This window comes from Syngnathus acus, unplaced genomic scaffold, assembly GCF_901709675.1.
Source record: "Syngnathus acus unplaced genomic scaffold, fSynAcu1.2, whole genome shotgun sequence".
In the NCBI taxonomy this organism is placed as follows: domain Eukaryota; kingdom Metazoa; phylum Chordata; class Actinopteri; order Syngnathiformes; family Syngnathidae; genus Syngnathus; species Syngnathus acus.
Window position 1 is genome coordinate 85,641 of NW_023590227.1, and position 26,462 is coordinate 112,102.

The following is a 26,462-nucleotide window of genomic DNA, read 5'->3' on the forward strand; positions in this document are numbered from 1 at the left end:
TGGACTCCTTGTCAAGACATAAAGGGCTGGAAGCTGTGAGAAGAGCCGACGCCGACAGGAATCGTGAGCGTGATCAAGACGCTAGAAGAATAAAATCCAGAGGGTGAGCAGTTGAAACCATTGCCAGCTGACCCGATTCGAACTAAGATGTAACCAAAAGACCCAGATTACAGCTGACAACTTAGCTGTCCCCGCCTTGGTGTGTTTGGCCGCATGCAAAGGTGCGGTTATCATACGAAGAAAACCGAACGGAAAAATGGCCGGTCGGGCCCTGGACCTGCTGAGAAGAGCCACACGGGGCGGTGTCCCTAGGCGATGTGACTCTTTTTATTGGAACAGGGACGACGAAACACCGTGTGAGCGTCGTTGTCAAGTGGAAGGAGTCTGAAGTGAAGACCCAGGCCTCCAGGAGGAAGACGACATCGGTGCTTCGGAGGCAACCCACATGACGTGGCGCCAACAGAACGGCGCCCGATGCGTCACATCACATTCACAGTGTGGCCGCTGCTTGACCGTGAGTCCGGTTCACCGGCTGCTGTCTGCTGACTTTTACACCACCCCGCGTACAGGACGCGGCTCGCCTCAAGGGTTGGAGCAGCCCAACAGAGCCCCGGTGGGACTTGTCCGGCCTGCACGTCGGGGCCGCTGTTTTGGACATTGGTCCCTAAATGGGTCCTTCGTTGAGTGTGGAGTACCCTGCGATGAGTGCTTGGAGCGTCCAGCTCCTGGCGGCATCCGTCAGAGTGAGAGTCCTGGCTCAGGCGGCGACATCCCCCCCATTTCACATGCTGGCTCCTCGCTGGGAACTCCGTCTGTGTCTGAAGACGACGTCGGGGCTCGCGATTGGCACGGAGATGAGGCGGACGATGAGGATGACGCCGTGAGTACTGCAACTGGGATTTCGACACCTCCGCTGCTGAGAGTCCTCTCGTTGGAAGCTCAGAGAGACGACGACGACCCTTCTGACCGCTTGTCCCGCCTGATCAACGCCCTTGCAGAGATCGCCAGACAGGGGGATGGGACAACGGCCTGCCCTACATCTACGACCGCTGAGGTTGTGAATATCTCCGATGATGAAATGACTGATTAGCTCATGAAGTGGGTTGGGGACGGGGTGATTTATTACCTGGTTCTCAATCCAGAGGGGCCGTGTCATGTAACATGGAGTGGGGGGGGGGAAACAAATGGTGCAAATTTAGACTGGTAAATTTAGTAGTTTTAACGCACCGGCCAACTTTGCTAATCTTACATTAGATTTGATTTGCAAATGTAAGTGGAGGATAAATTTGTTCGAAGAAGTTTCTCTTCTAGGAGGGGGAGAGTCAAGCACAATGGTACAGCAATGCCTAGTGTGTCCGGTTACCCAAGACTAAACTCAGCAATTATTGAGAGAAGAAAGCAAAAAACAAAAAGGGAAATACTGGAAGAATTTGAATCCCCGGCCCCAACTTCCTCCCCTTTTTTAAATTGTAAACGTCTTCTTAACAGGGCTCCAAAAAGCCTGTCTAGGAAGGCATGGGTGAGTGTCAAAGAGAATTCGATAGAATAAGTCCTGATTCTATAATGTTGAAGGAGTTGGTAAGGACAACTTCCTCCTTTTCAAATTGTAAACGTGTCAGGTTTAAATCGCTGACTGAACAACTATTAAGAGAAGAGCATCAGCAAACAAATCACAAGTGAGACAGAATATCAAGTCTTTTCTCGCGAGGAGTGCAGTACAGATAGTTTACAACAATCTCACAACACTAAATATCTGTGTACACTCCCGCTCTTTTTATTTGGATTTGCCCTACCCACAATTGTGAGGCAAAAGCCCCTAAAGGAAGGGGGGGGGGAGCACGTGGGCTTTGCCTCGTAAGCAAAATAATAACGTGAGAAAAAGGAGTTTGAGTTGAGAAGAGAAAGTCCTTGAGCTCTAGCAAGGGAGGTTTTACGACCTTGAGTAGGATGAGACAAGCTAGGTTATTAATTACTGGATACGCACAAACATAATCTAACGATCAAGATAGCTTGGAAAACCCAGACTTTGATGGTCACTTGTAGGTTCATCTGAAGTGCAAGACAGCAATGAGGCATGTTGTCTAACAAAGCGGTCTTTGTTAAGAAGGAACTGTCTCGGTAGATGTCTTCTTTTTGCTGAGTTATCAGCTGCGTCCTGTCTGACCTCTCTCCTGGCCCAGCCGTACCTTTTCTCTTCTGTGGTACATCATAAAAACAGCAAGGCCAAACAGCAAGCATATATTGCAGTAATATTGCGGTAAAGCATTGATTAGAGAACGCATGATAACATATATATACATTTTTCTAACAATTCCCCCCTGAGTATCATAAGTTCTCAGAGACCATCTTATCACCGAAAACCGGCCACTTCAAAAAGATTTTCAGCCGTAGGATCACAAGTATGAGCACAAATAAGTTTACACCAAGAAAGGATAAACGTTGCGATACTATCATTCGGAAACACCCAGATCTGGGAAGAAGTCTGTAGACCCAAGTGCAAAAATTCCATCATCATCATCGTTATCATCAACATGCTGGCGTTCAGACATGAGAGGCATACCCCGGCCATCTTGTCTTCCATGGGCGATATTGCTGTAGTGATGAGACGATTAAACAGAGCACGGAGACATGGAATACAACAACAACCACACAAGGTGAGTATAGCAGTAATTGAGGACACAAGGGCTTTATACTTCCCAAAAGCAGTCATCCACTTGTTGTGCTCTTTCATCCTCGTTTTGAGGGATTGCAAGCTTGCAATCGCCTTCGTCAGGCTCCCATCAGGGGCGGTGTCATTCTGGATGAAGGTGCAGCATTGTTCCCTGAACATTGCGTAGACCCTTCCTTTCTCAGACAACAACATAACAAGAGCATTGCGGTTCTGGATTGACATTAGGGAAGGCGTGGCTAGCTGTTCGTGCACTGCCTCAAGTCCCGCTTGTGTCCTTTGCCCAATTTCTGCATGTTGCAATGGTTGTAATGTATCATGTCGACGTTCTTGTTCATCGTACACCACCAGCAAATGGAAGACTCCCATCCTGCTACAATTTGGTCAATTAATTCTTATTAATCAGGAACTCCTCTGGGGACTCTGATTGCATCAATTCCAGTCAGATCATTGTCGCCTCTCAAATTTAAAGACATTTTGTTTGTTTGTTTTTCCAGCTTTTTCCCAGATCTTGGCATGTTGATACATATACAATTTAGCTTGACTACATTCTCTGAAAGCAATGGCTTCTTTTTTCTTTTTTCAATGGATATTACTATATAGAATGCTCTGTCACACATTTCACAATCAGTAGATGTGACAGATTTCACACAATCTTTGGTCAATGGCAACGATACAACATAAAGAATCGGTTGCAAATCCATACATATGACATATTCAATTTTTGCTTCTTGTCTTTACAGCTTGTTTTGCCATTAGCAATCAATTGTTTCGTTTTTCAGTAACTCTTATAGTTACCTGAAACAAAATATCCACATTAATTTTAGATATAATCATCCCATTCTTTAACATCTACAGTGGTTGTTGACAAAGTACACATATAAACATCATATTTTCATTGCAGTCCAGATCCGACACAGCAGATCATCCTGCAAAGGTCAAATTGATCTTTTAAACAACATTGTTTCCTTTTTCTTTTTTATTTCTACCAAATTTTAATCATCCTTAGTTTCCCACTTGGTTCCAAAACATGGTAATCTATATTGTCGCCCAAACAATTTTATACGGGGTTAAACCCACAGTAATTGTAATATTTATGAACAGTTTGACCGGGTCTAAACATTTTGTCCATGATCTTCCAGTTTTTTCCATGCACATTTTCACACTTTATGTCCTGTCATGAGAATTAATTTCTGAAATCTCATATCTCGGCATTATTTCTTTACATAACGTTTTTTGCCACTGTTAAGGCATTCAGTGTTTTTGTTGAAGCCAATTCAAACCATTTTGAGAATGCATCTATTATGACCAGGCATTATAACCCTGTGGATTGTGATTAGCACATGTTAAACTCTACAAAAATTTAGTTTTATAAATGTTTTGAATATGAATCAATTCATATGTTGTATAAAGCTGACTGAACTGCCCCATTATCCCCCCTCTTGAGCCATGCGACACACAACCATGGCTCAACATCGCTGCCCACTTGTATAGGTTTTTTGTAGGATAGGTCAGTCTTCTGGTCATTTATAGATACCATTCCCCACTCTGGCCCCCTTTTCGTCCATAATCGAATTTCAGCCTATGGACTTTGTCGCTGCACATCTTTAAAAACGTTTCAGTAATTTAATCTGCTTCTTGTGTGTACAAAATTTGAAGCGTCTTTTGCACTACAGCTATGCGGTTCCGTCCGCAAGCTTGTTACCTCTTGGCACCTTATCAGTCTCATGTGTGCCCTGCACACGTGCATATAGCTATTTTTCGTGGCAATTGGACTGCTTCCACAACTAGCGTAGTTGTAGTTTCTTGTAGTTTTTTGCAGTTTCTTTTCAATCATCCTCTCATCGTTTATCACAAGAATCTTAGCAATTTGAATGAAAATCAAAATGTATGTTTTATTTTACTCAATTGTATGATTTAGAGCATCCATATGTAGTAAAGTGTTGTATTACTACATATGATTTCATCTTCATTTAATTTGACACACCTTTCAAAATGCTTCTCAGTGTCCCAGTGCACACATGCTTTGCGTGTGTAACTGGTTGTCTCAACCCGTGTTCCACATCCTAATCTTTTCTCCCTCAAGGTGTCAAACCAATCAAGATAAAAAGATAAAAACCAACAAAATAACCGCCAGTAAATTAATATAATAGTCAATTGTTGTTGTTTCTTAACTTTAACTAACTCAATCACTCTCTTATTCTGAAATGTAAAAACTTGTGTAGTCTTGACACAACCAATCGACTATTTCTTCCAAATTTAGTTTTGAAATGTTGTTATTTAATAATTTTGCTTCATCCAATTCCAGAAAGCAAGTTCTTTCCATCTCTCAAATTTTGTTTCATCAGGGCTAGGCATTAATGCATTGTGGACCAGTTTCTGCCCACAAAAAATTGCTCGCCTTTCTTTTCTTCTTATTTTCACAAAATTGCTTTTGTTTTGCGGTGCAAATCAGATAGACTACAGTCTAGCAAATTCTTTTGTGCACCTACATTAGCCAATTTTAACACATAACACTGACAGCACACAGACAACACAAAAACAGCAGCCACAGCTCACAAACAATACCAACAAACAACGCTGCGCCAACATCATCCTCTGTTTTGACGTTTTTGGTTATACTTTTTTCTCATCAGTGTCCATTATCCTTCATGCAAATATTGTCACATCTTCCTTAAGCATCACCCTGTTACAAATATTCAAACATACTCTGAGAAACTCACACTTTCCCTGCTTCGCCCGCAGCCATAGCACCCCTCGTGCGAGGGGGGGGGGCGCAGCATCAATGTTGATTGGTCACAGGCTGGCCATTTCCTGCAACAACCATGATGCCGGCCCACCGCCCACACGAGCATAGCAAAGGCCCACGTGCACAGCCCCGCCCCGAGACTACGCGCGAACGCAGGCACGCTTATCAGTCTCGCCTTCTCAAAGGGCAGGCCAACTTTGCTGTTGCCCCCTTCATCATGTTCACATTCGACATCTTTCACTGTCTTCTCCACAACATTTGCTGTCTCTTATTCTCATCCTATCAAACCACCGTTCTAGTCACTTTCTGCCACACACGTCTTATTCTCTCTACTTCCACACACTGCTCATCTTAGTTTCTCCAACCAACTTAAACACATCATCGTCTACTTCTCAATTTCCCTATTATCGCTCAACAGCCTCCTGAACATTCTCCATTACTGATTTCTTCCATAGGACCCACATCGCACTCACACTCATACACACAACATTCATGAGGATCCTCTGCGCGCACACACACCAACACAAAAGGATGACGCACAACATACGTATAAGACCACATAGATCCCACTAAGAACAACTTTTTGCTCGTCTTACTTGTCAGATTTATTCTTTATTTTACTTTTAGAAGCTATTTGTAATTCTTTTCCATTTATTTAGCCAATTTTAACTTCAGTGTTTCTTTATCTTACTTTATCCTTTTAACACAAATATCTCCTGTATATTTAAGCTAATTTCTCTTTAATTTTGGCAGCCAGGTTCCCACTTCATTACATGGAAACCTGATTTGATTTGGTTTTGGCCTAGCCATAACTGTCTTTGTTAATTTGTGCAGTCACGTGCCATGTGACCGTTTTCTCCGCAATTCCAGCATTCTATTGGAGGTTGCACAACTCCTCTTCCTCGGCCTCTAAAGCCTCCTCTGTTAGACATTGCTCGCCCTCTCTGGCCTTTCTGTCCTCTGCCTGCATTTTGGTAAAAAGTGTCACTATCCTGGTCTACCAGAAAAGTGTCTTTTGTAGCTTTCATTCGTTTTCGTTTTTGTTTGTCTATTACTACTTTTTCCGCATGGAGGGCATGATTTATGTATTCCTCCAAAGTTCCGGTGTTCATGCCTATATAATGTTTGATCACTCAGCCTTGTATTGCTGGTCTGGACCCTGCGTGGATGGCATTTTTTAATTGCTGTTGATAAGCACCTTGAGGCGCATTATCTTCCACCAGTCCACTGTGTGTTTTAAACACTTTTGTCATTCGCACTCGATACTCATCAAAGGTTTCATTATCATTTTGCTTTGTTCTCCCTATTTCTGTATAATTTGCTCTGATTTCCTTTGACCAATCCATTTCTAGCGGGCTTTTCTGCCTAGTGGCTCTGTCCATCAACCCATAAGGAGGAGGTGATTCCTCAATTTTGTGTGTGTCATGTATTTGCGGATACAACTTCGCTATGATCTTTAGTTTTGAATTTGTAGCATGTGTTTTCTCTTCCCGCTCTTGTACTTCTTCTAGTTCTCCCTCAAATTTATATTTTTTAACCCATTTATCGAAATCTTTTTTTTTTTTTTTTTTTTTAAGTCGGTCGGGATCCTGCCTTTCAATTATTTTCCAATCTTTGCATTTTAGTTCATGTCGGGGTAGGGACTTTCGCTTACTATTTAAGTTTCCCATGGTTTATTTTTCTAAATTTTGGAGTTGGTAGTTTGAATGGCACCTACAGTGTCCTAAAACCAACTTTATTCACAGGACAGTGGTTAAAAGTTCGATGTGTGGTAAGTCTCCTTTCACCTCCCCGAAGGGAGCGGAGAGTTCTTGCCTCTGCCCCCACACAAAGCCACTGTTTACAATCCTGTGTGCTTATATAGAGGAGCGCTCAAATGAGATCACTCTCAGTCAAACCGTACACAAACACAAACACACCACGCGCGTTTTTTTTTTTTTTAGGAATAACAGAGGAGTCCGCCCCTCCCACTGCGGAATTTAACTAACGTACAAGTTAGGGGGCTCCACAACGCCCCCGCGGAATTTAACTGCTCCTATTGCACTTGATAGGGTCTAGAATTCTCAAGGTCTTTAAGTGACGTCTTGTCACTGCTCGTTTTAAGTGACCTCGTCACCGCTCATTCATTAGGTGACCTCTTGTCACCGCTCAACCATTTCTTTTTAGTAGAATTAATATTCCTACTCACGGTCTGCTGATTCTCCTCCTCGGATAGCCTCGTCAACCCTCCCGGTGTCCAGCCGGACTGATCGAGACAGTCCCGTCAAAGGGCTTTTGTTTACCTCGGCCGAGGATTTTCGCCTGTGTCGAAGAGTCCGCTGGAACCGTTCAAGGTGTGTCGAGGTCCCGGAACGAGCCCCCAATTTCTGTCAGGTTTAAATCGCTGACTGAACAACTATTAAGAGAAGAGCATCAGCAAACAAATCACAAGTGAGACAGAATATCAAGTCTTTTCTCGCGAGGAGTGCAGTACAGATAGTTTACAACAATCTCACAACACTAAATATCTGTGTACACTCCCGCTCTTTTTATTTGGATTTGCCCTACCCACAATTGTGAGGCAAAAGCCCCTAAAGGAAGGGGGGGGGGAGCACGTGGGCTTTGCCTCGTAAGCAAAATAATAACGTGAGAAAAAGGAGTTTGAGTTGAGAAGAGAAAGTCCTTGAGCTCTAGCAAGGGAGGTTTTACGACCTTGAGTAGGATGAGACAAGCTAGGTTATTAATTACTGGATACGCACAAACATAATCTAACGATCAAGATAGCTTGGAAAACCCAGACTTTGATGGTCACTTGTAGGTTCATCTGAAGTGCAAGACAGCAATGAGGCATGTTGTCTAACAAAGCGGTCTTTGTTAAGAAGGAACTGTCTCGGTAGATGTCTTCTTTTTGCTGAGTTATCAGCTGCGTCCTGTCTGACCTCTCTCCTGGCCCAGCCGTACCTTTTCTCTTCTGTGGTACATCATAAAAACAGCAAGGCCAAACAGCAAGCATATATTGCAGTAATATTGCGGTAAAGCATTGATTAGAGAACGCATGATAACATATATATACATTTTTCTAACAAAACGTCTCCTTAACAGGGCTCCTCAAAGCCTGTCTAGGACGGCATTTGTCAGGGAGTGTCAAAGTGTAATGTTGCAAAGTTTTGTAATAGCGACTTCCATTTTATTTTTGTGTTTTATTTTGGAAGCAAATGTGAGCGATAAACACCTGCCGGCCAGTCCCTCTGCCATGCGGAGGGATTGACCGTTCTATGTTTTAAACTTGTGCGTCTATGTGTTACAGACAAGTACGTGTTTTGAATGCACCCAGGTGCATTCTTAGTAGATTGAATCTGTCGAAATTGGCCTGGACGGTCGGAAGGGCGGTTGTGGTGAGCTGTGGCTTTCCCACATCCCCGCCGTCCTTAAATGGCTTGCCCCTAATGTCAAGCAAGGAGAGCAGGCTGAGTGGAGCGCCTTAGATGGGGTGGCTACTCTGACCTGATGACTTCAGTAACGCAACTCGAGACGTCCCATGGCCCACCGAGACCATGGGTTGCCCTCGTTTTGAGACAGAGTGATATCCTGTCGCACCATCTGGCCTCCGGTTCACATGGCTTAGGGCCACCTGGACGGTTCACGATGCTTCACGTCCCGCTGGCAGTGTGGCCGGTGTGTGGCTGTTAGCCTGGCTCATCGTCCTGTGTCCAAAGACTTCTACACCCGAGTAGAGGGACCCGATGCTGCTCCTGTCGTGGCTGTGTGACCCTCCCCTCGGCGCGGAGGACCTTGCCTTGGACATTGGTCCGGTGACGGCTTCTTCTTCAAGCCATCACTGAGGGGGACTTCAACGACGACGTCAACGACAACATCGACAACAATGGCAACGGCAGCAACGACGACATCAGCGTCCGTCACGGCGGCGTGTTCATTCAGGACTGCGTGAAGCGCTTGCTTCGGACCCTGGAGTGGCTTGCGGGATAGGGCTGTCTCAGCCCGCCCGACGAACTACTCCCTGATTCCTCTACTGGAGAAGTTGTGGACATATAATTTTTTGTTTTTCCGAGGACGAGATGCCAGAGAGGCTCCCAACTGTGGTGGGGGGTTATGTTGCCTGTCCCAGAATTCGAGGAGGGGGTGTCGAGTGGCATGGTGGTACAGATGGTGTAAAATTAGGTATTGAATTTGGCCCAGGCACATTGGCTATCCCAAAACATGTCTTAGTTCAATATTTCACCAGGAGATGGTGTTAAAGCTTGACATAGGGGTGACCGGATGGAAATTAACAAATCTAATCAATTACATTGTTAGCAATTGGGAGGACACGACCTGTTCAAACACGTAGCAACGCACAATTTTGGAATAAGAGTTTGCTATGCCATAATTTTAAGATGTAACAGCTTGAGCAATATCCATATATGTGTTTAAGTTGGAGGAACCCATTATGGTGTTAAGTACTATTATGTGACAAGATATATGTGATTCATGTTGCAATGTTTTGTCCAACCTGTATTTAACATTGGTGTTCCATCCATACCTGAATGTATTAAGTTGAAGAGGAGACATTAAGGGCTATATACTAAATGCCGGAACGAGCAAAACAGGAAACACCTATTAAGGGTGATTGCTGCTTGAAGCAAGGTTGCCAAGACAACCGAGGGGCACCCACGTATTCCGGTGGGGTAATTCCGGTGAGGTAATTCCGATGAGGTAATGCCGGAACGAGCAAAACAGGAAACACCAATTAAGGGTGATTGCTGCTTGAAGCAAGGTTGCCAGGACAACCGAGGTACACCCACGTATTCCGGTGAGGTAATTCCGATGAGGTAATGCCGGAACGAGCAAAACAGGAAACACCTATTAAGGGTGATTGCTGCTTGAAGCAAGGTTGCCAGGACAACCGAGGTGCACCCACGTATTCCGGTGGGGTAATTCCGGTGAGGTAATTCCGATGAGGTAATGCCAGAAGCATATAAATATGACGGCAGGACACAGAGCGGCGCGCTCCTCCTCCCCAGTCGGGGCGGCGCTTCTCCGAAAACACGGCGATGGCCGTGTCGCTGCCCGGACTAAAAGAACGAAGATGGACTTTGCATTCTTTTTCAGATTGAACCAAAATCTACTAAGATGAATTTCCAGAGTCTTCGAATTGGACTTTGTCAAATTTTAAGCTTCGAGGAAGGCAGAAGAGACAGCCGCGGGGGCAGAAAGGAGAAGTCGCCAATTTTACTTTTTAGGCTAGGCTCCTCACGGCCAGACCTTTCCTCTTTTTTTTAAACAGAATTCGGATTTTGGAACAAAGGAGAGCCGATCACTCGACTTGTTCAACTAAATAGGATTTTAGACCTTTAGTCTCCTCTTTTGTTCTGTGTAGGTGAGTCTTGTTTTTTGTTTTTTCCACTTGTAAGTCTTTTTCTGGCTTATTCATTAAATCTCTTCTTAAGCCTTAATTCGGTTATCGATTATTTCGTATTAACTATGTCGAGCATGGTTTTATATGCGGTAATTACAACTTTAAATTGTCTTTATTTCCCTATCATAGTCATTCTTTAAATCCGTTCAATTCTTTTTAAAGTGAAGACAGCTTTAATCCTTAACATCAGGAATTGTCAGATCTGGTTCGAAGTAGTTATCTTGAGTTCAGCTAGAGCGAGGGCGCTCTAGTAAATTAACGAATCCTTGAGGTCTTAACAAAGACATCTAAAAAATATCCGTAACGTAATACCAGCATCAAACAACCGAAGGGAGCCATCATTACGGCGCGGTCATATCGACGACTCGCCTCGAATAGAGTTACTCGGCTCGCGCGTCGGATGACTTAAAAAGGATTGGCGTCGTAAAGAAATTAGATTGATTCTGGTAGAATCAATTTAACTCGGGTGGTCAGCTACGGACGAGTCCCTTCACCCCCGGCTTATTGAACCCGTTACTGGGGAGCCGGTGCCACTATAATAAAGTGCGCGTTTGACAGCTCATAAAACATAAACCAAACGTTGCAGGTGGTCATTTCTTTATGTGCAGTGATAAACTCGGCACTCTGAAGCACCCAAGAGCGCTTTTTACTTTGCCAACCTAACCAGAGTGACGGGAGAGGCACCATCCAGAAAACGTGCTCAGCTCGTCGAGAAAATGCGATTTAAGCAATAAAACTAAAAATTCTTATAAAACATAAACCAAACGTTGCAGGTGGTCATTTCTGCATGCGCAGTGATAAACTGGGTACTCTGAAGCCCCCAAGAGCACTTTTTACTATGCCAACCTAACCAGAGTGACGGGAGAGGCACCATCCAGAAAACGTGCTCAGCTCGTCGAGAAAATGCGATTTAAGCAATAAAACAAAAAATGCTTATAAAACATAAACCAAACGTTGCAGGTGGTCATTTCTGCATGCGCAGTGATAAACCCGGCACTCTGAAGCACCCAAGAGCGCTTTTTACTAGAAATAGTGCTCAGCTCGTCGAGAAAATGCGCTCTAAGCAATACAATTAAAAATGCTCATAAAACATAAACCAAACGTTGCAGGTGGTCATTTCTTTATGTGCAGTGATAAACTCGGCACTCTGAAGCACCCAAGAGCGCTTTTTACTTTGCCAACCTAACCAGAGTGACGGGAGAGGCACCATCCAGAAAACGTGCTCAGCTCGTCGAGAAAATGCGATTTAAGCAATAAAACTAAAAATGCTTATAAAACATAAACCAAACGTTGCAGGTTGTCATTTCTTCATGCGCAGTGATAAACTCCGCACTCTGAAGGACCCAAGAGCGCTTTTTACTATGCCAACTTAACCACAGTGACGTGAGGCGACCGGGCGCGGACGCTAACTCACGCCCGGCAAGAGCGCTCGGAAGGCGGATAGGCTTTCACGGAAGCCCCGCCAGCAGGTCCGCGGGCCATTTAGGGTCCCATAAGTGACCGTGCGCGGTCTCTAACTCACGCCCGGCAGGAGTGCTCGGAGGGCGGATAGGCTTTCACGGAGGTGCCGCCAGCCGGTCCGCGGGCTATTTAGGGTCCCATAACTGACCGGGCGCGGTCTCAAACCCACGCCCGGCAGGAGTGCTCGGAGGGCGGATAGGCATTCACGGAGGTCCCGCCAGCCGGTCCGCTGGCTATTTAGGGTCCCATAACTGACCGGGCGCGGTCTCAAACTCAGGCCCGGCAGGAGTGCTCGGAGGGCGGATAGGCATTCACGGAGGTCCCGCCAGCCGGTCCGTGGGCTATTTAGGGTCCCATAACTGACCGGGCGCGGTCTCAAACTCAGGCCCGGCAGGAGTGCTCGGAGGGCGGATAGGCATTCACGGAGGTCCCGCCAGCCGGTCCGCGGGCTATTTAGGGTCCCATAACTGACCGGGCGCGGTCTCTAACCCACGCCCGGCAGGAGTGCTCGGAGGGCGGATAGGCATTCACGGAGGTCCCGCCAGCCGGTCCGCGGGCCATTCAGGGTCCCATACATGACCGGGCGCGGTCTCTAACCCACGCCCGGCGGGAGTGCTCGGAGGGCGGATAGGCATCCACGGACGTCCCGCCAGCCGGTCCGCGGGCCATTCAGGGTCCCATACATGACCGGGCGCGGTCTCGAACTCAGGCCCGGCAGGAGTGCTCGGAGGGCGGATAGGCATTCACGGAGGTACCGCCAGCAGGTCCGCGGGCCATTTAGGGTCCCATAAGTGACCGGGCGCGGTCTCGAACTCACGCCCGGCAGGAGTGCTCGGAGGGCGGATAGGCTTTCACGGTGGTACCGCCAGCCGGTCCGCGGGCCATTTAGGGTCCCATAAGTGACCGGGCGCGGTCTCTAACCCACGCCCGGCAGGAGTGCTCGGAGGGCGGACAGGCTTTCACGGAGCTCCCGCCAGCCGGTCCGCGGGCCATTTAGGGTCCCATAAGTGACCGGGCGCGGTCTCGAACTCACGCCCGGCAGGAGTGCTCGGAGGGCGGATAGGCTTTCACGGTGGTACCGCCAGCCGGTCCGCGGGCCATTTAGGGTCCCATAAGTGACTGGGCGCGGTCTCTAACTCAGGCCCGGCAGGAGTGCTCGGACGGCGGATAGGCATTCACGGAGGTACCGCCAGCAGGTGCGCGGGCCAATTAGGGTCCCATAAGTGACCGGGCGCGGTCTCTAACCCACGCCCGGCAGGAGTGCTCGGAGGGCGGACAGGCTTTCACGGAGCTCCCGCCAGCCGGTCCGCGGGCCAAATAGGGTCCCATAAGGGACCGGGGGCGGACGCTAAACCACGCACTCAACTCGGAACTCTGAAGCACCCAAGAGCGCTTTTTACTAGAAAACGTGCTCAGCTCGTCGAGAAAATGCACTCTAAGCAATACAATTAAAAATGCTTATAAAACATAAACCAAACGTTGCAGGTGGTCATTTCTTCATGCGCAGTGATAAACTCGGCACTCTGAAGCACCCAAGAGCGCTTTTTACTTTGCCAACCTAACCAGAGTGACGGGAGAGGCACCATCCAGAAAACGTGCTCAGCTCGTCGAGAAAATTCGATTTAAGCAATAAAACTAAAAATGCTTATAAAACATAAACCAAACGTTGCAGGTGGTCATTTCTGCATGCGCAGTGATAAACTGGGCACTCTGAAGCCCCCAAGAGCACTTTTTACTATGCCAACCTAACCAGAGTGACGGGAGAGGCACCATCCAGAAAACGTGCTCAGCTCGTCGAGAAAATGCGATTTAAGCAATAAAACAAAAAATGCTTATAAAACATAAACCAAACGTTGCAGGTGGTCATTTCTGCATGCGCAGTGATAAACCCGGCACTCTGAAGCACCCAAGAGCGCTTTTGACTAGAAATAGTGCTCAGCTCGTCGAGAAAATGCGCTCTAAGCAATACAATTAAAAATGCTCATAAAACATAAACCAAACGTTGCAGGTGGTCATTTCTTTATGTGCAGTGATAAACTCGGCACTCTGAAGCACCCAAGAGCGCTTTTTACTTTGCCAACCTAACCAGAGTGACGGGAGAGGCACCATCCAGAAAACGTGCTCAGCTCGTCGAGAAAATGCGATTTAAGCAATAAAACTAAAAATGCTTATAAAACATAAACCAAACGTTGCAGGTGGTCATTTCTGCATGCGCAGTGATAAACTGGGCACTCTGAAGCCCCCAAGAGCGCTTTTTACTATGCCAACCTAACCAGAGTGACGGGAGAGGCACCATCCAGAAAACGTGCTCAGCTCGTCGAGAAAATGCGATTTAAGCAATAAAACAAAAAATGCTTATAAAACATAAACCAAACGTTGCAGGTGGTCATTTCTGCATGCGCAGTGATAAACCCGGCACTCTGAAGCACCCAAGAGCGCTTTTTACTAGAAATAGTGCTCAGCTCGTCGAGAAAATGCGCTCTAAGCAATACAATTAAAAATGCTCATAAAACATAAACCAAACGTTGCAGGTGGTCATTTCTTTATGTGCAGTGATAAACTCGGCACTCTGAAGCACCCAAGAGCGCTTTTTACTTTGCCAACCTAACCAGAGTGACGGGAGAGGCACCATCCAGAAAACGTGCTCAGCTCGTCGAGAAAATGCGATTTAAGCAATAAAACTAAAAATGCTTATAAAACATAAACCAAACGTTGCAGGTGGTCATTTCTGCATGCGCAGTGATAAACTGGGCACTCTGAAGCCCCCAAGAGCGCTTTTTACTATGCCAACCTAACCAGAGTGACGGGAGAGGCACCATCCAGAAAACGTGCTCAGCTCGTCGAGAAAATGCGATTTAAGCAATAAAACAAAAAATGCTTATAAAACATAAACCAAACGTTGCAGGTGGTCATTTCTGCATGCGCAGTGATAAACCCGGCACTCTGAAGCACCCAAGAGCGCTTTTTACTAGAAATAGTGCTCAGCTCGTCGAGAAAATGCGCTCTAAGCAATACAATTAAAAATGCTCATAAAACATAAACCAAACGTTGCAGGTGGTCATTTCTTTATGTGCAGTGATAAACTCGGCACTCTGAAGCACCCAAGAGCGCTTTTTACTTTGCCAACCTAACCAGAGTGACGGGAGAGGCACCATCCAGAAAACGTGCTCAGCTCGTCGAGAAAATGCGATTTAAGCAATAAAACTAAAAATGCTTATAAAACATAAACCAAACGTTGCAGGTGGTCATTTCTGCATGTGCAGTGATAAACTGGGCACTCTGAAGCCCCCAAGAGCGCTTTTTACTATGCCAACCTAACCAGAGTGACGGGAGAGGCACCATCCAGAAAACGTGCTCAGCTCGTCGAGAAAATGCGATTTAAGCAATAAAACAAAAAATGCTTATAAAACATAAACCAAACGTTGCAGGTGGTCATTTCTGCATGCGCAGTGATAAACCCGGCACTCTGAAGCACCCAAGAGCGCTTTTTACTAGAAATAGTGCTCAGCTCGTCGAGAAAATGCGCTCTAAGCAATACAATTAAAAATGCTCATAAAACATAAACCAAACGTTGCAGGTGGTCATTTCTTTATGTGCAGTGATAAACTCGGCACTCTGAAGCACCCAAGAGCGCTTTTTACTTTGCCAACCTAACCAGAGTGACGGGAGAGGCACCATCCAGAAAACGTGCTCAGCTCGTCGAGAAAATGCGATTTAAGCAATAAAACTAAAAATGCTTATAAAACATAAACCAAACGTTGCAGGTGGTCATTTCTGCATGCGCAGTGATAAACCCGGCACTCTGAAGCACCCAAGAGCGCTTTTTACTAGAAATAGTGCTCAGCTCGTCGAGAAAATGCGCTCTAAGCAATACAATTAAAAATGCTCATAAAACATAAACCAAACGTTGCAGGTGGTCATTTCTTTATGTGCAGTGATAAACTCGGCACTCTGAAGCACCCAAGAGCGCTTTTTACTTTGCCAACCTAACCAGAGTGACGGGAGAGGCACCATCCAGAAAACGTGCTCAGCTCGTCGAGAAAATGCGATTTAAGCAATAAAACTAAAAATGCTTATAAAACATAAACCAAACGTTGCAGGTGGTCATTTCTGCATGCGCAGTGATAAACTGGGCACTCTGAAGCCCCCAAGAGCGCTTTTTACTATGCCAACCTAACCAGAGTGACGGGAGAGGCACCATCCAGAAAACGTGCTCAGCTCGTCGAGAAAATGCGATTTAAGCAATAAAACAAAAAATGCTTATAAAACATAAACCAAACGTTGCAGGTGGTCATTTCTGCATGCGCAGTGATAAACCCGGCACTCTGAAGCACCCAAGAGCGCTTTTTACTAGAAATAGTGCTCAGCTCGTCGAGAAAATGCGCTCTAAGCAATACAATTAAAAATGCTCATAAAACATAAACCAAACGTTGCAGGTGGTCATTTCTTTATGTGCAGTGATAAACTCGGCACTCTGAAGCACCCAAGAGCGCTTTTTACTTTGCCAACCTAACCAGAGTGACGGGAGAGGCACCATCCAGAAAACGTGCTCAGCTCGTCGAGAAAATGCGATTTAAGCAATAAAACTAAAAATGCTTATAAAACATAAACCAAACGTTGCAGGTGGTCATTTCTGCATGCGCAGTGATAAACTGGGCACTCTGAAGCCCCCAAGAGCGCTTTTTACTATGCCAACTAAAGGGAAATGTGCTTTCGGCAGTTTGCAAACATATTTTGTTAAGACAGCGCTAGACTTATAATCATATCAATCATATCAGTAGTAGTGTACTCGTGTGGTGATTAATAAGTGGAAAGGAATGTGCAGGCTACAATGAATTTGTTCTCTACAAAGTATTGTGGAACAGGATGACCAGACAGGGAGGATATCTCAAGGCCGGTGAAGAACAACTCGTCTTTGTGGTCCAGACACCTGTGCTGAGCAGGGGAAAAACCCAAACCAGGAGGAGACGACCATCGACCATCGACCATCGACCAATCACCACACAATATTTTGCATGCTTGAATATTCATATTGTGTTTCTTTAAAACTGGGCAACCCGGAAGAATGTGTTGTCTTTGATGGTCACGAAGGCACACGAGTTTTTGTGTTAGGGACCCGAGACCCAGGCCTGTATTAGTTTGCTTTGTCAGGATTAAACAATTGGTAAATTCGGCCTAATTGATCTACTGGTCTTCTCTTTGACAGAACGAACTCGCAGAATTGTTAGGTGCGACAGTGTGTAGATTTGGACGTAACAACTCTTGTGTTAAGTGTTGATCATAATTTGGAGTCAGATCAATAGCTAAAATCCGTAACCTAACAATTTCTTGGTGACCCCGAACGTGATGTCAAGAGAAGGGTAATTGACAAACTCGTGGTCTGTATCCAGGTCATCGGACAGTTAGTCTGGGACAGCTGTCTCCCGGTCGGCGTACCGTTTGGGAATAAGGAATAAGCGCACAACGTTGAGCTGGTACGACGTCTCCTCAACCCTGAGCTCATCACTGATGAGGTAAGCAGAATACCTGTTACTATATGTCGAAATTCTGCAAATTGAAAGAGGAAATTTAAGAGGAGACTGTCGTTCAGATCAAATAAGGTGTGCAAGAAGTTAAGTAAGTTTGGAACTTACGTGTGTAACGTGTACGGTAAAGTCAGGGACTTACGCGTACTAAGAATAGGTCAGGGACCTAGTGCTTCGTCGTGGAACTTATGTGTGTAACGTGTACGGTAAAGTCAGGGACTTACGCGTACTAAGAATAGGTCAGGGACCTAGTGAACTTACGTGTGTAACGTGTACGGTAAAGTCAGGGACTTACGCGTACTAAGAATAGGTGACCTAGTGCTTCGTCGTGGCGGACAAGGGTGCGGTGACGATCGTATTCAAATAGCTGGGGTGTTTTTTGAGATCCCCGAGGAGAAGTGAGGCCTCCTCAAAAAGTATCCGGTGATAACAGTTCCTCCTGTGAGAGATAAGACCGCTAAAATGTCCAAAATGAGCAACCAAATTGGGGGGAGTGTGTGTGGTGAGAGGAATGAATGGAGTGAGAGTGTGTGTGGTGAGAGGAATGAATGGAATGAGGTTGAAGGATTGTATGCTGATGTGGAAGCGCAAATTGTGAGTGGATTTGACCGAAAAGAAGTTGCAAAGGAGCGCATGAAACACAGAAAAGTCTTCGTGAAATTGGAAGCTGACAAATTGTTTCAGGGCTTCCCAACAGCTTGGGACATGGAACGCCTGGCAAGGCAATTGCAGAAAAAAGAGTGTGTGGTGTTGAAAGGAAAGCTTGACCTAGAGGTTGAGAAAAAAGGCGCCGACTGGCGCAAGCGCAGGTTGCTAGAGAAGCACATTAGGGAAAAAGAGGAAGAGCGGCGCTCTCTGCACAATTTGGCGACAGCTGCAACAGCTTTGTTCGCTACTCAAAAGAAAATTCCCGTAGAACATGCAGAGAGTGAGAGAAGAGCAGAGAAGGTAGAGAAAGTGGTGAAAATAGACGAGGAAAGGAATGAATACAAGGGCATTTATCCATCTTTGCATGATGTGACACACCCGAGTGCCCCCACACTCGGAGTGACCAATGTTGGACCGCCGCCGTACGGCGCCCCCGGAGTGATGGCTCCGGTGGTGACGTTGGGTGGCCGGATGGTGTTGGATGTTGAGGGCGAAGGCGAAAGGGCAGATCAGAGCATTGTGCAGCTGATTGAACAAGCAGTAAATAAAGAGAGGCGCCGGGCCCGGGAGGGGGATATAGCCCACGTGGTCACATCCACCCCCGGCCCGAGCCCCCACTCCTCCAACGTGACGAAAGGAGAAAGTTGGCAGAGACTTAGTGCTGAAAATGAGGAGCTAAAGAAAAAAGTTGATCAAGCTGAGGAGCAGCGTAGACTGGAAATGCAGATGTTGAAATGGGCAACAGAAAAAGTGAGACGAGAAGACGCAAAGGGCGAGCGGAGACAGAAAGAGCTTCCACAGTGTGATAGCAGCGAGGGGGAGGGGGAAGATAACGTTGTAATGCAACAGAGGAAAATGTTACAGTACGCGAATCAGGATAGTAGAAAGAGGTACAGGCAGGGAGAGAAAGAGATGCGGAAAGGATACAATTTGCGGAGTGGTCAGGGTCAGATGACGCAGACCGAGGGGCAGAAAAATGAATTAATGTGTCCGCTGGTGACCACACCAGGCGGCCAGCACTACGAGCCTATGGTGCTCCGTGATGTGACTGCGATGATGGAAAAAATGCCCCCACTTCACAGAGGAGGTAAAGTGTGGCTGAACAAATTTTTGGCTCTGATGAGTGGGCAGAGCTGTACACTCGGTGACATGCGTCAGACATTGGCAGGAGCATGCTCTCTAGTACAATTGCAGGTGATTGAGGAAGCAGCAGGCACAGCGAGACTGGGGAGGGAGGTGCCCTTGCCACAAGTAGCAGCGCCCCTGTTTGAAAACATTAAATTGACTTTCCCACAACCCACCGATCTGGCCCCCACTATGTTTCCTTATGATGTGAAAATGTCACCAGCACAGCATTATGTAACATGTGTGGAAAGTTGGATTGAAACTACAGGTCGTCATCCGGCTCTCTCGCCCGAGGCAGAGGTGCTCTTCCGGACGGCGCTAGTGGATGGACTTCCGCCAGACGTGAAGCAGCAGCTGATGTCAGACCCTGACATTCTGGTTTGTGCCGAAGCACGATTTAAACGTCATCTTTTGTATCACTGCAGAACGTTCACTGAGTCACAAGCTAAAGTTGAGAACGAGACAGACGCATTATCAAAACAGTTGCTGAAATTACAATTGGCAAAGATGCATGGTGAAGCTAAACAGTCAAAATCACAGAAAAAGGAAATGCAAATGTCACAGGCTCCTCAGGTGGTTGGGCGCGGGAGGGGCCAGTTCCGGGGTGGATACAGAGGCCGGGGAGGGAGTGCACCCGCTTACCCGGGCAGGATGACATACCAACCCGACCCATCCAACGCATGCTTCATCTGCGGCGAAACCGATCATTGGGCAAGAGGATGCCCACAAAGTCGACCGCGCGGAGCCGCCCGCCCAGCCGGAGGCCCCCCACGCCAACCCGGGGCGCCGATGCAACAGGCAGCAACAGCTCCATTTGGTGGACGGCCCTGGCAACAGCCACAAACACACGGAGGTCAGTACTACCAACATGATGATCTCTGGTGTGGACAATTTGAATAGGGCTGCCCGGGAAGCCAGAGAAGCAGTGGCGCGGCGGAGCCAATGCTTCATGTGACAGTGGAGGGAAAACCTGTGCAGATGCTGGTGGACACAGGAGCAACTTATTCATCAATAAACACTGCCCTACCTGTATCCTCACTGTCAAAGAAAACAACAACTTTAGTCGGCTTTTCGGGACAACCACGAACTCTGCCTTTTACCAAACCACTTGAGACGGTGATCACCCAGACGGGGTGTAGACTGTGGCACAAATATATCCATTCTACAGACACTCCGATCAATTTGATGGGGAGGGATTTGCTGTCAGCCGTTGAAGCTAAAATCCTGTGTGGGCCGGAGGGAGTGATAATTCAATTTCCAAATGGTGTCAGCATTCCGTGCTCACAGCAGCTACAACAACATGGCCAGTGGCTGATGGCGCCCCTACAGACAGAAGCAGAAACTGCAACCATCTACTGGGCCAGGCTGGAGCCAGAAACCCCTGCTGGTGGCGGTGTGTTCTCGACCTACCTACTGTGGAAGCCCTGGATCTGCTCACTGGCGCCATACCACCCACCTGTTGATCCTTTGCATTGCACTCTATATTATGACCGAAAAAGTGATGATGTTTATCGGGATTTGTTTGAAGAAATTGAAGGGCACATGTGGGATTTAACTTCATCATGCATTTTGATTGGTAAAGAGGGAGTTGCAGCAGCTACTGAATTAACACCTGAACAAATGCAGTGGTTCAAAATGACAGAAAAAGGGGTACCACACATTTCGCTAGCTCTTGCCCCAGGTCATGAAGCCAGACAATTGGGCTCAATGGTCAAACATTTGTTGCTGCAAACCGACTGGCGGAAAACACACATCCCTAATTTGTATTGGTCAGAGTCTCAGAAAGCTTACCAAATTAAACAACCCATGGTAGACTCAGGGCTGCTGGAGATGATGTTGGTATCTCGCACACATGGCAGGGAATTAACTGATCATGAGGACGCTGAAGTAATGCTCGCGGCCTTGCCCGACACCTTGTGGTCCCAAGGTCCATTTGATGTCGGGTTTTGTCACTCGATGGCCCCTATTGATCTCCAAATGGATGAGACGCAGCCTATCAAACGACCCCAATATCGTTGGCCGAGTGAGGCGGACCAAGGCATGGAAGACACTCTGTGCGGCCTCTGGGACGCAGGGGTGTTGGAAGTGTCATGCTCCGAATGGAACACCCCGTTAAGGCCAGTCCAAAAAGCAGATGGGAAAACATGGCGCATGGCACATGATTTGAGAGCAGTAAATGATGTCACTATAACTCCTGTTCTTCCCGTGCCAGACCCGCACCGAATCCTTGCATCATTGAACCCTGCCTATCAGTGGTTCACCGTAATTGATTTGGCTAATGCCTTCTTCTGCCTCCCGCTTTCCCCCTCAGTGCGGCACGTGTTCGCCTTCACTTACAAAGGGATGAAATTGCAATACACACGCATGCCGCAGGGATTCAAAAATTCGCCAGGATTGTTCAATCAGGTCCTCAAAGAACTCCTCGAACCATGCCAAATGCCGGATGGCACATTGTTGTTGCAATATGTCGATGATTTGTTGATTGCAGCAAAAGACGAGCAGACGTGTCTTGAAGGAACAAAGAAAGTGTTGTTGTGGTTAGGGGCAGAAAGGGTTCAAGGTGTCAAGAAAGAAACTGCAATGCTGTCGCCAACAGGTCACTTTTCTGGGACGTGTGTTGACCCCTAGTGGCCTCGCCATGTCGCCTGAACATAGAAGCTCCATCCTCCGACACCCACGGCCCGCCACCGTCCAGGAGATGCTATCATTCCTGGGGTTGTGCGGCTACAGCAGACATTACATACCCTGTTTTGCTGACAAAACTGGTGTCCTACGGGCCCTGATCCGCGAACAGGGGGCGAGGAATCTCAGGGCTTGCCTGGTTTGGACACCGGAGGCTGCTGAGGTCTTTGTGTCACTGGTGCAGGAGCTGGCCTCTGCTGCGGCTTTGGCCACTCCTGACTACACTCTGCCCTTCCATCTAGATGTCTCTATTTCAGGGAAAGTTGTGAATGGAGCTCTGTACCAGAAAATGCAGCATGGACGTGCAGTGTTGATGTATTGCAGCGTCCCCTTGGACAACATTGAGCAACGACAACCCGATTGTTCCAGATATGCGGCTGGCCTGGCAAAGGTCTTACTCAAAACAGCCCACACGGTCATGGGGCATCCAGTTTATGTGTTAACTGATCATGCAGTGTCTTCATTTGTCGCATCGGCGGCGTTCACGTTGACTCCACTGCGACAAACACGGTTGTTGAAAATATTGACTGCCCCAAATGTCAACTATGTCCATTCCGGAGTGAACATGGCCGATCAATTGTTGGTGGGACCCCATGAGTGTGCATCAAAGGTCCAGACGGTGGCGAAAGTCCGACCTGACCTCTATTCCACTCCGCTCGGGCACGGTCGTGTGGTGTTCACAGATGGCTGCTGCTGGAGAGACAGGATGGGCTCCCTCCATGCGGCCGCGGCTGCGGTCGAGTGGAGGGATGGTTCCTTCCAGCCTCTTAAAGTGATGAAGCTCAACACCCACCCATCGGCCCAGGCGGCAGAAGTCTTTGCTCTGGTGTTAGCTTTACGACAATGCAAGGGGGAAGCCGTGACCATCTATTCTGACTCCGCTTATGCGGTGTCGGCGGCTTTACTCGATCTGGTGGGGTGGCTGCAGAATGGGTTCACGACGGCCAGGGGCTCGGAGATTGCGCACAAGGATTTGATGTTGCATTTGTTTGAGGCATTGAAGTACCCGAGCGAGGTGGCCATTGTCAAAGTGCCTGGTCACTCCAAAGCTGACACCTTAGTAGCTAGGGGGAATCGAGCGGCTGATGAATTGGCCAAGCAGACGGCCGGGTATGGCGGGGCAGAGGACATGATGGTGTCCCGCGGTCCACTAATTGTGGACGGGGAACACCCCGACTCCTGTTTGCCTCTGTCACTCTCGCATGCCGATCTGTGTGCCGCCCAGGGTGCCACGTCCCCGGAACAAAAATCGGTCTGGCTGGCAGCAAAGGCTGTCAAACGATCAGATGGCTTGTGGGTAGGACCCAAAGGACAGCCAGCTCTTCCGGAGGGAAGGCTGATGTCGGAGGTCCTGACACAGGCTCACACACCTTCCCATGTGGGTCCCCATGCCATGATGATCCATCTTCGAAGTTGGTGGCATCCCAAACTCTCAGATGTGGTCTGGAAATTCGTTGCGGATTGTGAGTCTTGTCAGACGTTCAATGCACGCCCTACGTTGAAGCCTAAGCCCGGCCTGTTTCAGCCGGCCCCATGGCCGGGGGCAGAGGTGATCATTGATTTCACAGACATGAATACAAGAGTGAATGGAAAACGCTTTTTGCTTGTGTTGGTTGACGCTTACTCGGGCTGGCCGGAGGCATATCCGTGCTCGAAGGAAGATTCTGCTGCGGTGATCAAGGCTTTGATCACCCATTACATCCCTACCCACGGTTTTCCGGCCTTGATCCGTTCTGACAATGGTACACACTTTAACAACAAAGCCTTGGCCAAGGTAGAATCAATTTTGGGGTTGAAGCATCGATTCGGGTGTGTCTACCATCCTCAGTCTCAAGGCCGCGTTGAACGACTTAACCGAACGCTAAAAGAGAAATTGGCCAAAATTATGGCTCAGACGGCAATGAATTGGCTACAAGCACTTCCGCTTGCTTTGCTGTCTGTGAGACAATCCGTTAACAGGAGCACTGGATTCGCACCGTTTGAGTTGATGACGGGCCGTCTAATGCCAGGACCAGCGACGACGCTCGTCCCACCAGAGGATGTTCCGGTACCTAATTTATCTCATACAGCATACTTAGACTTAGACTTAGACTTAGACAGAACTTTATTGTCATTTTGTCAACACTAGGTGTGTACAAAACGAAATTTCGTTGCATACGGCTTTCAGCAATGTAGAGGTATTTCGGCTGGTTAAAAAAAAGTGACATTCTATATAAAAATATGAGATAAGATAATTATAAAGTACAAAGTGCAGCAGTGATAAAGTATGTGAACAGTGCAGGAGACAAAAACAGTATTTACAAGTGTGCAGAGGAATGCTACGTTTGAATGTTCAGCAGTCTGACGACAGCAGGGAAAAAACTATTGCAGAACCTGGTGGACCTGCAGCGGATGCTGCGAAACCTCTTCCCAGAGGGCAGCAGGGAGAACAGTCCATGGTGGGGGTGTGATGGGTCACTGATAATATTTCGGGCTCGGGACACGCAGCGCTGGGATGACAAGTCCTGAATGGAGGGAAGAGGAGCCCCGATGATCCTCTCTGCTGTCCTCACCACTCTCCTCAGGTTCTTCCAATCGGAGGCGCTGCAACCTCCACACCACACCGAGAGACAGCTTGTCAGAATGCTCTCTATGGTGCTTCGGTAGAACGTCCTCATGATGGGTGGGGGCAGGTGGGCTCTCCTCATCCTCCGCAGGAAGTACAAGCGCTTCTGTGCCCTCTTGACCAGTGTTGTGGTGTTCACAGTCCAGGTGAGGTCGTCTGTGATGTGGACTCCCAGGAATTTAGTGCTGCTGACCACCTCCACAGCTGAGCTGTTGATGATCAGTGGAGCGTGGTGAGGCTGGTTCTTCCTGAAGTCGACGATGATCTCCTTCGTCTTCTCCACATTCAGGATCAGGCTATTTTCTCTGCACCAGCCCACCAACTGCTCCACCTCCTCTCTGTAGTCCAGGTCGTTGTTGTCCCTGATGAGGCCCACCACCGTTGTGTCGTCTGCAAACTTCACGATGTGATTGGTGGTGAACCTGGGGGCGCAGTCGTGTGTCATCAGGGTGAACAGCAGGGGGCTCAGGACGCAGCCCTGAGGGGAGCCTGTGCTGAGGGTGATGACATCGGAGGTGTTCTGTCCGACCCGGACTGACTGAGGTCTGTTGGTGAGGAAGTCTAGCAGCCAGTTCCGAAGGGGGGTGCTGAAGCCCAGGTGTTCCAGTTTTTCCACCAGATGTTGTGGAATGATGGTATTAAACGCTGAGCTGAAGTCCAGGAACAGCAACCGCACGTGGGTGTTCCTCTCCTCCAGGTGAGCCAGGCTCAGGTGAAGAACGGAGGAGATGGCATCCTCAGTGGAGCGGTTCTGCCGGTAGGCAAACTGGAACGGATCGAATGTTGGGGGGAGTCTGGAGACGATGTGATCTTTGAGCAGCCTTTCGAAGCACTTCATCATGATGGGAGTCAGTGCCACAGGTCTGTAGTCATTCCATGAGGTGATTTGAGGTTTCTTCGGCACCGGAATGATGGAGGCAGCCTTGAAGCACACTGGCACTTTGGCTTGGTCCAGCGAGATGTTAAAAATGTCTGTGATGACACCAGCCAGCTGGCCTGCACATTCCTTGAACACCCGCCCAGGTATGTTGTCGGGGCCTGGGGCCTTACTGGTCCTATTTGTCTGCTTTGGTGTCCAGTGTTTCTGCACAGCTTGGAGAAAAATCCGCTGCGGCTGCGGCGGAGGAAGGTGTGTCGGTGGAGAAACAGCTCACGCCGTACGTGTACGTCCGAGTCATCTCCAGGAAGTGGACGGACCCCCGGTGGAAGGGCCCCTTTCGTGTCTTGGCCAGGACGTCTCACGCGGCCCAACTCGACTTCAAAGGACGCCGGTGGTATCACTACTCACAACTCCGTCCGGCCCCAGAGTTTGTTCCGTCAGGATGAAGGTATTCCTGGTTGGCCGTGTCCCGGACCCGGCCAAGAGGGGGGGAACAGAAGGAGTAGGGGAAGCAATACGGAGAAGGAAAGGGGAGGGCCCGAATGGTTTTTCGAAATTTGCGAGATTAATTTTAGGACTGTTATTTGTAGGTTGTATTTTTGTGTGGACAGTGATGACGATTGATGAGACCTTCCAGCAGAAAACGTCCCAGATTCAAATTTCACACACCACAAACAACATCATGTCTGAGCATCATTTAAACATCCGGTCCAAAAGACAAGTG

General features: G+C 47.8%; 1 protein-coding gene across 1 annotated transcript; it reads left to right on the top strand.

Moving 5' to 3' along the window:
• The first annotated feature begins 19,397 nt into the window (after positions 1-19,397).
• Positions 19,398-26,184, top strand: LOC119118991. The gene is given in 4 exon segments (XM_037245638.1): positions 19,398-20,116; positions 21,086-22,118; positions 22,120-24,150; positions 25,951-26,184. Coding segments are annotated over 4 exon segments (4,017 nt in total).
• Positions 26,185-26,462: the final 278 nt, after the last annotated feature.